Source organism: Triticum aestivum, chromosome 7B, assembly GCF_018294505.1.
Source record: "Triticum aestivum cultivar Chinese Spring chromosome 7B, IWGSC CS RefSeq v2.1, whole genome shotgun sequence".
In the NCBI taxonomy this organism is placed as follows: domain Eukaryota; kingdom Viridiplantae; phylum Streptophyta; class Magnoliopsida; order Poales; family Poaceae; genus Triticum; species Triticum aestivum.
This window is the reverse complement of record NC_057813.1, coordinates 442,045,335-442,058,740: the sequence shown is the minus strand read 5'-3', so window position 1 is coordinate 442,058,740 and position 13,406 is coordinate 442,045,335. Positions and strand designations below refer to the sequence as shown.

The 13,406-nt window shown below is 49.8% G+C and overlaps 2 protein-coding genes across 3 annotated transcripts; one reads left to right on the top strand and one right to left on the bottom strand.

The window, feature by feature from the left end:
• The first annotated feature begins 4,224 nt into the window (after window positions 1–4,224).
• LOC123157361 (protein DJ-1 homolog A) lies at window positions 4,225–8,543 on the top strand. Its single transcript, XM_044575619.1, has 8 exons — window positions 4,225–4,468; window positions 4,553–4,756; window positions 5,482–5,631; window positions 5,716–5,898; window positions 6,898–6,978; window positions 7,688–7,888; window positions 7,970–8,110; window positions 8,193–8,543. Exons 1-8 carry the CDS (start codon window positions 4,322–4,324, stop codon window positions 8,391–8,393), a joined length of 1,308 nt encoding a protein of 435 aa, XP_044431554.1. The 5' UTR covers window positions 4,225–4,321; the 3' UTR covers window positions 8,394–8,543.
• A 139-nt stretch (window positions 8,544–8,682) lies between these two features.
• On the bottom strand, window positions 8,683–12,697 carry LOC123157362 (glucan endo-1,3-beta-glucosidase 11). 2 transcript variants are annotated; one of them, XM_044575620.1, is made up of 5 exons: window positions 12,423–12,685; window positions 11,736–12,324; window positions 11,165–11,633; window positions 9,839–10,029; window positions 9,215–9,556 (listed from the first exon to the last, which is right to left on the bottom strand). In XM_044575620.1, the coding sequence occupies exons 1-4, from the start codon at window positions 12,496–12,498 to the stop codon at window positions 9,946–9,948; spliced, it is 1,218 nt and encodes a 405-aa protein (XP_044431555.1). In that variant the 5' UTR covers window positions 12,499–12,685; the 3' UTR covers window positions 9,215–9,556; window positions 9,839–9,945. The 2 variants fall into 2 exon arrangements, with proteins under 2 accessions (XP_044431556.1, XP_044431555.1); XM_044575621.1 differs by lacking the exon at window positions 9,839–10,029 and having other exon boundaries at window positions 8,683–9,556; window positions 12,423–12,697.
• Between the last annotated feature and the right edge of the window lie 709 nt (window positions 12,698–13,406).

The following is a 13,406-nucleotide window of genomic DNA, read 5'->3' as shown; positions in this document are numbered from 1 at the left end:
GTGCAACCGTTACCCTTCGTGGGTTGAAGTCTCCATCAACGTGGATGTACGATAGCACCACCTATCGGAACCACGGATAAAAAATCTCTGTATCTCCAAATTGCGTTTGCACACTCCAATCCCATCCCTTTACATTCTTGCAATTTGCATACTTTACTCTCCGCTGCTCATATACTCTTTGCATGCTTTCTTGATATGTATTGTGAATGTTAAACTTGTGCCAAAACTCCACTTCAACTTAAAGAGATTAAAAACTGCAACTTTTCTTGCTTAGAGTCTATTCACCCCCCTCTAGACACCTCTTCTCGATCCTTTCACTTAACGATCATTATGCTAAGCTAACAGATGGGTCTTGTCCATCACATCTTTCTCTAATGATGCGATCCCGTTCATCAAATGACAACACATGTCTATGGTCAGGAAACATAACCATCTTTGATTAACGAGCTAGTCAAGTAGAGGCATACTAGGGACACTCTGTTTTGTCTATGTATTCACATATGTACTGAGTTTCCGATTAATACAATTCTAGCATGAATAATAAACATTTATCATGATATAAGGAAATATAAATAACAACTTTATTATTGCCTCTAGGGCGTATTTCATTCGACGAGGACGATCGACGACCCTGACTACGCCTCGTTCATGCAGAACGTCATCTTCTAGGGTCGTGGTGAGGCGTTCCACATCGACAGCCAAGAGCAAGCTTTTTGATCCCGACGCGACCCAAAGCCAGGACGGCCGCGGTACCTATGATGACACTCAGTTCGCCGGCCATGATGATGGTGATGAAGACGACCATGGCAACTCGTGGCATGAAGATGATGACTTGTATTGTGAAGATGAAGAAGAATAGGTCGACATTTCTGCAGAGTCATTGTTTATCGATGAGCTCACCCAAAAGGTGGAAGCACAAAAGAGGAGGAAAAGCATTCGCGCCAGGATCATACACCCAAGCTGAGGACACTTTGATTTGCGAGAGTTGGAAGGAAATCAGCCAAGATCCAATCAAAGGTGCCAAGCAAAAAGGAGTCGTCTTTTGGACAGGAGTTCACAGGAACTTTCTTGAGCGAAGAAAGTTTACCCCCTACCAATTCACAAGCACCCGCAACATCAATTCAATCCAAAAGAAGTGGGATTCATCCAACAAGAGTGCAACAAATATTGTGTCACGGTTGAGAGCGTCAAACCCCGTCCAGTGAGCGGCCTAGGCCTTGGTGACTTGGTATGAACCTCTCGCTTTTTCATCGTGTGTCCATTCATGTTGGTATGCCATTTAAGTTTCACGCATTGTATGTCCTTTCATGTTACAATTGTGGCCGCATGTTTGATTGTGTAGGCATTCCAATCTTTGGAAGCCTTTAAAAGGCTCGGCACAAAGACAAGCCATTCACTCTCACACATTGTTGGGTGCTCATCAAAGATTGCCCAAAGTTCAAAGACCAATACATCAATCTTAAGAAGAAGAAAGGAGGGAAGGCAGTCGTGGCTGATGAGGTAGACTTGCTCAAGAGGCCGAAGGGCACAAAAAACTCAAAGGCCGACGACAAGCGTGATACGCCGTTCATTGCCTTGCAAGGAACTTTGGAGGAAATGATGAGCAAAAAGGATGCGAGGGAGGATAGGAAGACCAAATGCAAGGAGGAGCAAATGGAGATATATCTAGAACTCCAAATGAAGAAGCATGACATGGAGGAGGCCGTGAAGACAAGGAAGCTTGACATCAAGGAGGCCACTCACTCAAGAAGCTAGAGATCGAGACCACCAATGCCGACACGAAAGCCAAGGAGGTGGCACTCGCATTGATGAGCGTCGACAAGAACAACATGTCACCAGAGAGGAAGGCTTGGTTCGCAAACCGGCAGAAGGAGATGTTCGCCCGCGACGACCTAAACTAGATGAGACCTCAGCCATGATGACGGTCCATCTTGAAGGATGGTTGGTGTGCCGTTCGCTGGCTTTGTTGTTGGCGACAAAACTTGTCCATTTTGAAGGCTGGCTCATGTGCCGTCCGCTGGCTTTGTTGCGGGTGCTAAAACTTGTCCATTTTGAAGGCTGGCTCGTGTGCCGGTGCCAAACTTGGGGTGACCATTCCGTAGGGGCTGGCTTTGTTGCCGGCTGACATGATCTAGCATGAACGCGTCCGCTGGTGTGAACTATGCCCGCTGTCATTTAGCTACATCATTTTGTTTGCATTCAAAGTGGACGAGATGCGACCGAAATGCGGGTGTGTGTTTGGCGCATGGCCGGCGCATCCATAAATCCGGGCGGACACGACACTATCACCATTCCCAAGTGGACAATAAATGGATGAAACTTACGTTTGTTTGGGGTCGTGCATTGGAGTTGCCCTTAGAGCATCTCCAGCCGCACCCCCAACAGGCCCCCAAGGCCCTTTTTTAGCGCCGACGCTGAAAAACGGCCCAGTTGCGCCCCGAGGAGCCCAATTTTCGCCGGTTAGGCCCAAAACTGGCGCGGGCGGACCCAGGCCGAACCCGGCGCGCTAGGGGCGCCCGGGGGCGCCGGGGGAATTGTTTTTGGCGCGAAAGAATGGCCGGCCCGCCGAGTCAGCGACCTCGGTGCATCGTCGTCCTCATCGCCTCGGTTCTCGCGGGGAATCAATGCCAAGGCTACCGCGCTGTCGCGCCGGTCAGCCTCCATTGATGCCTCACGGGTGGCGCAGTGAAGGCGCGGCGACGCGCGTCCCGCCCGAGCCCGCCACACGTACACACGCCGGCCGCCCTCCCACCGCCCAAGCCCGGCTATAAAAGCCGCCCCTCACTCGCCTGGGAGTACACACACTCCATTCGCCACAGCCCTTTCTCTCGCCGCCGACGCCCCTCTCGACCGAGCTCGCCTCTCCTCTCCTTTCTCCCCGCCGACGAGCATGGCTGAGCATTACCCAGGCGACGGCGCAACGGAGAATGTCTTCGGCCGCCGTCACCTGCACGATGACGAGGCATGGCTCCTTTACGAGGCCGACTACCCGGCACCGCCGGACATGCGGGTGTCGGGCAGGAGGAAACTAAGCGTCGACGGAGTCCCGGTGCCACCAGTGCCCACCGGCACGCATCCGGTCCTCGCTAACGGAGGAGGTGCGTAACCAGCCGAGGTACGCCCCCGACAACAACATGATGTGGACTATGTACTTCGAACGCTGCCACGCCGACCAGCTCGCCTCCTCGAACGACGTCGAGCCCCGCGGCCGCCACAACTCTGAGGGGCGGTGTCGATGGTGGGGCGTCCCAGGCCGCACCCTCGAAGTCGTCCTCGAGCACATCGAGGCCGGCAACACGTCGCGCCTGGAGTACCCGGCGCCCACAGCTTCTCGCGCCGCCGCGACAGCTCTTGGACGCCGCGGTGGATGGAGACGGCGACCTTCTCGTCGTTGGGCTCTGGCTCCCTCTCCTCTGGTTCGCCGGCGCTCCGCCCCAAGCCGGAGCCACAGGAGACGCCGCTCGGGCGCTGTACCCACGGTGGCGCCCTCGTCATCCACGAGGGCGGCCGCCTCTCCCCTTCTTCTTCCCGGTTCGTTAGGCTAAAGTCTGAGCCGGGGTTGCTCCCCGTGAAGAAGGAGCATGTGGACATGGCCGCCGCCGACGAGACCGCCCTCAAATGGGCAAGGGCAGAGTACGTCCGCGAGCAGCTGGAGCGCCGACGCCGCGCCTTCTAGGAGATCGCCGCTCGTCGCCGCGGACGCGAGGAAGGCGTCGTCGTCGTCGTCCTCGACAGTGATGACGAGGATGCGCCCGGGACGTCCAACCCCCCACGCATCGGCGACGCTGGTCAGGGGTGTAGCAGGGACGGCGGCGGCGCGCAGGACGGTGGGACGGCGGTGACGATGACGACGATGACGGCGGCGACTACACCCGGTTCTACAGCCTCCTCGGCATGTAGAAGGCGGGCGGCGACAGACGACGACAACGGCGTAGTAGTGCTAGGCATAGTGATAGTTTTTAGTTATCTTTTAGTTTTATACAAATATCAATGAAATCGCCTAGTCCGGACGAATTTGTGGCGTGTTTGGCCGAATTTTGGCCGATTTCCTGTTTCAAAAACTACGTGTGGCGGGAGGGGGCTTTGGGGCGATGGCTGGAAATCAAACCATCCCCACGCTGAAATTATCGCCGGCGCGCCCCGAGGCGGCGCTATTTCAAGCCCCTGGGCCGAACCGCTAGAGATGCTCCTGTAGGGTTGTTGTTGTTGCCCCTATTGCACAGTGCACACATGACATCACCATCCCCATCTACTCGGCGCACACGCTGTCCGCCCTTCTGGAACAGCCCACCGAAGCTCCGAGAAAAGAGCACCGAAAGAAATGGCCACGCGGCCACCCGTCTTCTCCACTCTCACAACGTCCTTCTCCCCTTCCCCACCTCCTCTGCTACGCCGCCTCCAAACCCTAACCCGCGCGCTTGCGTCCTCCTCCCCGCAGCCCATGGCGTCGTCTCCTCCCCTGAAGAAGGCAAGCAAGCGAGTACCCTATCCTCCTCTCCCCCATGGCGTGGTGCGTTGTTTTGTGGTTCTCTAACTGCGGCGGATGCTGCAGGTGCTGGTGCCCATCGCGAACGGGACGGAGCCGATGGAAGCCGTAATGACCATCGACGTGCTGCGCCGCGCGGGGGCGGACGTCGCCGTCGCCTCCGTCGAGCCTGGGGCCGCGCAGGTCGCCGCATCCTGGGGCGTCAAGCTTGCCGCCGACGCGCTCCTCGCCGACCTAGCCGAAGCTGATTTTGACCTTATCTCGCTTCCTGTGAGTCACATACACCGTCCCGTTACCTGTACCTGTTAACTCTGCGTCTCCTTGTTTCGGAAATATAACCAAATGTGGTTATTATGGCTGGTTGTTTCGGACCAACGATTTATTTGCTAAATTGTTCCCTTTCGTTGAACAGAGCCTGCTAATGAAGTGAGTTCTACCGGACCAAAATTAGATGCCTTGGTACCGTATAAAGTAGTGGTGACAAACAGTCTACGACTCTGCATTTGGTTGTGTAATGAATATATCATATGTTTATCTACATTGCAAATTGTATCCATCACCTTTCTCGATCCAGTTTATGGATCATCAGTTGAACTACAACTTTGAACATAAGAAATATAACTCTATTGTAGTTACCCAGATTTAGGAGGATAAGTGTCCACTTTGTCGCTAACCTGCTATCTTGAGCTCCTTACCCGTGTTGTTCTGGATTTGTTGCCTTCGGTTATTGTACGTGGAGAGAACATCATGTTGCTTTATGAATCTGTGTCAAGTTTGTTGTTATTGAATCAATTATATTATTTGTTTCTGTGTGTAGTCTTTGCAAACTTAATCAGAAACTTTACCAATTAGTCTTTGTTGAAGAATTGACCCATCTATTTGTTTGCTATGGTACCATGGGTTTCTGTTTACTAAAATCACTTGGAGTGTTGGTATCCATGAACCTTGTTGCTTCATTCTGACCTTTCGGTTTATCTTGGTCGTTTTCTGTTCAGGGAGGGATGCCTGGGGCTTCCACCTTTGGAGACTGCAAAATTTTGGAGAATATAGTTAAAAAACATGCAGAGAAGGGCAAGCTTTATGCTGCAGTATGTGCTGCACCAGCTGTGGCGCTGGGAGCTTGGGGTTTGCTCAATGGATTAAAGGTTATAATTTCACCTATTATTCATTTTTTGTATGCTTTGTATTATCAGCTTTCGTTTGGATGAAGCTCATTCAAGTGTCTATAGGCAACTTGTCATCCTTCAGTCATGGACAAACTTCCTTCAGAGGTGCAAGCCGTAGAATCAAGGGTACAGATTGATGGGAATTGTGTGACTAGCCGTGGACCAGGAACAACCATGGAGTATTCTGTTGTTTTGGTTGAACAACTGTATGGCAAAGAAAAGGCCGATGAAGTTGCTGGGCCAATGGTAAGAATCGTTTTTCAGCGTTCTCTTAGATGTCTACTGCAGAGAAGTTATCCTTTTGTTTTCCACATGTTCATGGTCCTCTACTAGGAAGTTTTGTAGTGCCATGTTGCGTCTTCATGGTGAAATAATCAGGCCATGTTGTTTCTTGATAGGCCTAGGCGCTGGTAGTCCTGCAGTTTTTGTACTATGTAGGGAAGAAAATTTGTTCATCATCTTGTTTTGTATCTTATACTTCACCCTGCAAAATTGATAAAATAAGATTCAGCTCTTGTTATGTCCTCAGAAATCATTCATATTGCACCTTCATAAAATAATTACAACAATTATTCGGGGCAAAATAGCTTTAGTCTTCTGTGAAATCATTATTTGTCTAAAGATGTCATTATTTAGTTTTGGCAGATGATGAAATTTCTCACTTTAATGTTAGCTGTTTGTTAAAATTGGGTAAATTCTATTTAGAACCATTGCCATTTTACCGAAAAAGGCTTTCGCCCCGCTTTATATATAAAGGAACCATCGACATACAGACTGCAGACAACCCGACACCACACACACCCAAGGCAGGTACAAGGGAGCTGACGATCAGCAACACTACTCCAAAGACCCCAAAGCAGACAAGTAGACATAAGACCCCAAAGCAAACAACAAGTAGACATAAGAGCATAGCCAAAGAACCATTGCCATTTTGGGAACACAAAGCACTCTTTTGGCTTTAAAACTGTAGATCGGCATCCTTGCTGAAACTGGTTATTAAGTGGCTTATGGAATTATGTACTACTATGTTTTTTGTTTGTAACTTCTCTGCATTCAGGTTCTGTATTGAACAATTCCACAGATTGGTTTCCGTTTGCCAAAAAAAGAGATTAGTTTCCTTCCGATGGTTGCTTTCTGTTAGTGTTCGCAACATTGTCTTGCTTTCCTTTGTCCTACCTAGTTGTAGTTCTCATATTTCTGCAGCTGTTGTTTATGCATGTTAACTAAGTGATTTTATCCGTTTAGGTTATGCGTCCCCAGCATGGCGCGGAGTTTTCAATGAAGGAGCTGAATTCGACTAGTTGGAATGCTGGTGAAAATCCTCAAGTATGCATTGTTCATTATGAAAATCTAATTATTCCGCATTCATTTGATCTATTTCTATGTCATCGAGTTGCTATAAATGTGATCCTTGGTGAAACCATTCAAGTATCATAGACTACACACTAGAACACGGCAAATAAGTAAAAGTTTGTTAATGCCAAGGTAGGATGAGGTATTACAAATGTAATTAGGCCAACCAAGCTCCTTAACTACAAAAGTGGGATTGGGTAGCATGGGTTTTCTGTGTGCAACCATGGTTCTTGGTGCAAACATTGTTCCTTATGGTAGAGAATTCAGTGTGTGCTTTGTAACGCTAGATCACTATGTTTGGATAGGTTGAAGATGAGAACAGGTGTATTCAGTATCTCGGTTTTTCTGTTTTAGATGGTCTCTTTCAGAAATTTGCCTTTCTAGCTTGGTTTATGCATAAGGAGGGAGGGATGAAAATTGTAGCTGTGAGCATAGTGCACACGAACCCAAACACAATTTATTTAGCGCATGACTAATATTAAATCACAAAAGCCACTAGAAGCAATTAAAATGCTAGTGATCTAAACGCTCTTATATTTCTTTACGGACGGAGTATATTTCAATCAACAGTCAACTCGGTATATGTCTGCTTTCTTGTATTTCTCTTTATTTTACTACATGATTAGTTCTGACTGTATAGTGCTCCATTAACAGTTCAATATATCTTGTTCTCCTGCCGCAGATTCTCGTACCAATTGCTAATGGCACGGAGGAGATGGAGGCAGTTATGATCATTGACATTCTTCGGAGAGCGAAAGCAAATGTTGTCGTTGCATCTTTGGAAGGCACTTTGGAGATTGTTGCATCCAGGAATGTGAAGATGGTTGCTAATGTGCTGTTGGATGATGCGCTTAAGCAGCAGTACGATCTCATTTTGTTACCTGTAAGTTCCATACATCACTTTTTGTCCATCAATAATGTTTAGGTTTTACTCCTATCTTATGTCCTCCTATTTTCTTGATAGGGTGGTCTTGGTGGTGCCCAAGCATATGCCAAATCAGATAAACTGATTGGTTTCATAAAGAAGCAAGCGGAGGCAAACAAACTGTATGGAGCCATATGTGCCTCCCCAGCAATTGCCCTTGAGCCACATGGCCTGCTGAAGGTAGTGTGCTATAAACATTAAACACTAGCGAAACAGACATACTGAAACGGTTCTATAACTTGCACAACCCCTTCTACACCAGGGAAAGAAGGCTACATCCTATCCTGCTATGTGGAGCAAACTCACGGACCAAAGCGAATGCAAGAACAGAGTCGTTGTCGATGGCAACCTGATCACTAGCCAAGGTCCAGGCACTTCCATGGAATTCTCGCTTGCCATCGTGGAGAAGCTCTTTGGCAGGGAAAGGGCCCTCGAGCTGGCCAAATCAATGGTTTTCGTGTGAGTTCTGTTGCTACTAGAGTCACACTGCTTGTGAATATACGAGGGGATGCTGTGTTAGCTGGTGGTTTTTATTTCTTATATACTACAATAACGCAGCAGCTCGTAATGGATGGAAATGCAATAAAGAGTTAAGATGAATTCGATGCAGTCACGAATGCCACGCCTTCTGAAAACTATGTTTAGTTGCATGACTTATGGAACTTGTCGTGGCTCCTAGTCGCAGACATATTTATCCGCTACTCAGGACAAAGTTGTTGGAATTTTCTACGACAACAGGAACCAATTTACCTTGAACTGAAGCAGAGTTTTAGTCTGAGAGTATCAACTTCTCTTGAGTCCCTTCTTCTATGGGATCCAGTTTCTTTTTAACATCAACAACAAGGACATTGACATCTTAATCTGAATTTGGGTCACCGTTCACAGAAGAAGAAAAGTAGATAATCACAGCGAGAATCATAATATGCTCTGATAAATTTTCCAGTTATTCACATAACTGCAAAATTGTGGATTTTAGTACGACAACTGGAACCAATTTACTCTGAAGTAACTGAAGAAGAGTTTAATCTGAGTGCATCAACTTCTCTTGGGCCCCTTCCTCTGTGGTGTGCAGTTTCATTTCGACAACAACAACAAGGGCACTGACATCTTAATCCGAATTTCGCCGCCGTGAACAGAACAAGAAAAGAAGAAGATAATCGCAGCGAGAATCATAATATACTCTGATAAATTTTGCAGTTATTTACATCAACGCCCAGACCCCGCATACCAACTGATCATCACCAGCCGCAGGGAGTCCGAGCCTAGAACAAATAAAAGAATATATAATGATGATAATAATAATAATCGGATCATAAACCATATATATACACGAGCACGAGCCTCACACCACCGCAGCTTGACATGGCACAAAGGGGGCATAAAGCAGCCTCGGCGCCGAAAAGCGAATCCCGCGAGCATCGGCCACCCTTTCCCTCCATCTTCCCCGCATATCTCCCGGGATCCCATGTGTGCGCGCGTCACAAAACGGGACCTTTGCCTCGCAATATTTACACGCTGTGCCGTCCACAAGCCCACCACACCCCACGACGGCAGAGGTAGTGCCTTCCACATCGCAAAGAGAAGCTTTTTCTCTGGCCTACAACATGCATGCTTTCCTTTTGCCTCCTGCAATGGAAAAAGGAGGAGGAGCCCCTTGTTAGTTGTGGCCAAGTGTTTCAGGCTTTCAGATTGCCTTGCGGTGTGTATGTACGTATGTGTCATGTAGTATCAAGTACGTACTATGTATGATCAGATATACATAATGTGGTAGCCCATAGGAAGGCAAGGAAAGGGCATGTGAAATGGGAAAGTGTCTTTCTCTCTTGGATATAAAGGGCTACCACATGGCATAGAAAAGGAGGTTGTGTCATCCGTGATAAGATGACATGCGAGGGGGCCATGGCATACCTTCGAATGGTGCACCATCTCTGCCCTTTGGTCTGCAAGGCTTTTGGTCCACAAAAGTCAAGGCCATTTTGCTTGCATGCATTTGGCCGCGCTCTTGGGTGCTTTTGCTATCCCAGTAAGAAAGCCTGGGAGGTGAGCAGGATGGCCAGAGCTGAGAGGATGCACAGGCTGGTCAAGTCCGTCCCAACATCCTGCGTATCACAAAAGGTGAAACATTTTAGTTCATACAACTATAGTAAATAAGCATCTACATCTTTTAAAAAACTGCACTTCTCAAAATTGAGCAACAGATTGCCTGCGGTCTTTCGGTGAAAACTAATCATGTTCATCGCCGCTTTCGGTGATCTACGTGATTAATTATCAGACATCATTTTTGCTCCACTAACAACACGTATACACTTCACATTTGGGTGGAGAAGGAAGAATTGCATATGCACCTAACGCTGATTTGTACAATCAGAAAGTTTGACCCTCGGGAATACTAAACTGCACAATAAGTGTACCAAAAAGGAACACTTTGGAATCATTCCCTATCCTTTGTGTGCACAAATGCACAAGGAATATTTAGAAATCTCTACTCCTTGGTGATGGGATGACTATACTAAAAAGAACGAACGGCCTTGCATACAAACTTGACTCGTGAAGTTTCCTTTCCTCCGAGACACGAGCGTGAACTCGAAGCGTCGTGGTGCATGCAAAGGCTGGCTGATTATTCCTTTTTGTTGGTTGCAAGTATTACTAGATATGACCCCTTCGTAGGTCTTGCTTTCTTGGTGCTTTTTTCTTTCAAAGTGGAGTGATCTCATGATCGTTGCAACCTAGTAGCACTTTAAGTGCAAGCAAGGGGAAAGAATAACCCTGCAATTCAGCTAGGTCACTGCAAGGAAAACTGCCGCCTAGGACACTAGCTGCGTGCGTGTGTTGCTGTTTAATTTCTTTACTTGCCAAGGGCGCCATGTTGATCTCTCACCCGTCCATGCATGCATGCCGATGAAAGTGAATACTAGTTTGGTACTACGTGCATGGACATCATGGACCACTAGCCACTTTCGATTAGATAAGCGACTTTTGCATAGTACGATTCTATGGCAAAGTCCAGCTTGGAGCAACAGTGATCCACATGTGCATTGCACCCTTGGTTGACGTTGCTGTGGGGAACACATGCATGCAAATCTTTACCACTGTATGACTATATATCTCTGACTGACCGAAAAAGGTGGCGTGATCCTGATAGATATGCTGTACTGTACTGTACCAGTTTTCTCACAGCTAGTTCCATGGAAAATTAATTTGCAGATAGAATTAAGAAGAATGAGCGGCACTGACCCTGGTGGGAGGCGCGGAGGAGGCGGCGAGGGAAAGGGACGCCGCCGACGTGGTCTGCTGCTGGGCGAGGCCGACGTTGTAGACCATCCGGCCGTCGGGCTGGTAGAGGCCGTAGTTCCTCTCGGAGGTGGGGCCGGGCTTCATGTCCTCGTTGAAGAGCGCGAAGAGGTAGACCTCCAGGCGCTGGCGGGGCCGCAGCGGCGTGCCCTCGTTGCCCACCTGCCGCACCAGCAGGTTCCGGTTGTACGCGCGGGCGTTCTCCACGGTGGCGCCCACCTCGTCGGCGTCGCCCTTGGACGGCCACCCCGTCTCCGACACGAACACCGGGATGCCGCCGTAGCCCAGCCGCGCCGCCGCGAAGGTCACCGCGTCCACCTGCGCGTACAGCATGCTCGTGTACTGGAGGTGGGTGTAGGGGTCCACCGCGCCGACGTGGTACGGGTCCGACAGCGCGTAGGACAGGGACACGCTGCACGCATGTGGCATCCACGTCAGAAAGGGCAACGACACGTGTGCTGGCGTGGCATGTTTGATTTATTAATAATAAACTAAATGTGTTGAAGAGAATTACTTTGCGGGGTCGGCCTTGTAGGCGAAGTATGGGTAGGCGTTGATCCAGAAGGGGGCGTTGGTCTCGGCGAGGAAGCGGAGGAAGGGGAGCATGAGGGGGGCGCACTCCGGCGTGAAGGCGCCCTGCGACGGCGGGTACGAGTTGGCCAGCACGCCGAGGGAGCTGGCCGTGGAGACGTGCACGTACCCGTCCATGCCCAGCTGGGCCAGCGCGGCGTGCAGGTTGCGCATCGCCGGGACGAGGCTGGCCTTGAGCGCCTCGTCGTCGTCGGTGAACACCTCGTTCCCGACGGCGATGCCAGTGACGCGCGTGGCCGGGAAGTAGGGCTTGATATTGGCGGTGGCCCACTGCATGGCCTGGCCAGCGTTGGCGGCCATGGGCTGCACCAGGTCGTTGGGCACGGTGACGATGAGCTCGATGCCCGTGCCGGCGAACGCCGCCAGCACCTGTGGGTTGACGTCGTAGATGCGCACCTTGCCGACCCGCAGCGACGACAGCAGCGACACCACCTGCGCCGGCGTCGGCAGGTTGTTGCCCACCTGCCCGTAGTTGATGCCGATCGCCGCGCCGCATTGCAGCACCCAGACCTCTGCACGCACGCACGCACATTCCAAGAAAATTCTTGTCAGCCACACTCCGACGTCCCGTCAACTGAATTCGCGCGACGGGCATTCGTCCATGCATTACCTGAGCAGAGGAGGATGCAGAGGAGGGCAGAGAGCTGCAGGGACGCCAACCTCATCGGCGTCGCAAATGGCGCCATTGCTGCTGCTGCGACGATCGATCCGATGGCTGGAGCGAGGAGGGAATGAAGCTAGGAGGAGGGGGAGGGAGAGAGGCAAGGGGGGTATTGCGTATTTATAGACAGGCGGGACGGAGGGGTTGCACTGTGCGGTAGGTGCGGTGTGGGGGGTGGAGCTAGGCTGATCGGGCAATAATTCTTTACTTTACTTGGGGTGATCGGCCGGAGAAGACTTTGGAAGCGGAGAGGGGCCTTCTTCACCGGCGGGGAAGGGAAGTGGGTTAATCGGGTTGCCCCGGACGCCTTCTGTTCCGTTGCCGTGGCTTGGCTGGGTGGAGTATGTTTTTGTGGCAGGAGCCCTGCTGAGGAGGCAAATGCCCGATGCTCTCCAGTCTCGCCGTCCCTTCCCTCGTGCTCGCGCCCGGACGGACGTGTGAAAGCGACCGGGCAGGTTTGGGTTAAACTTGTTGGCGGAGCACAGTTCATGCCGACTTGAGTAGTCGAGCCTGGGCCTTTAGAAAGCTGTCAGCCGATGGTCCAAACTGGACGTCAGTTAAGCTCGCGCCTTTACTGTAAAAAAGAAGCTCGTGCTTTTGTTTATTGTCCGAGGTAGTTAGTTAGGTACTACTCCATATGCATACATGGAGTAAAAATGATTTTATTTACTTTGATACCAGAGGGTGAATTGACTGACAAGTGACACATGACCTGTTTTTGATCATATGTTTTCCTTTTCTTTTACAGTGTGCTGTAATCTAGGTGTTCATAAAGCCCCTGAATTCGACTAGGCCGTTCGCTGTGAATCTTTGGTATGAAGTAGAAAAAAAAACATTCAAATTGTATCCATTTTCTTTACTTTTTCTTGTGGGGAAAACTGTATCCATTTTCTACGAGATACTCCATCCTGGATGGTCACTCGAATCTAGTGG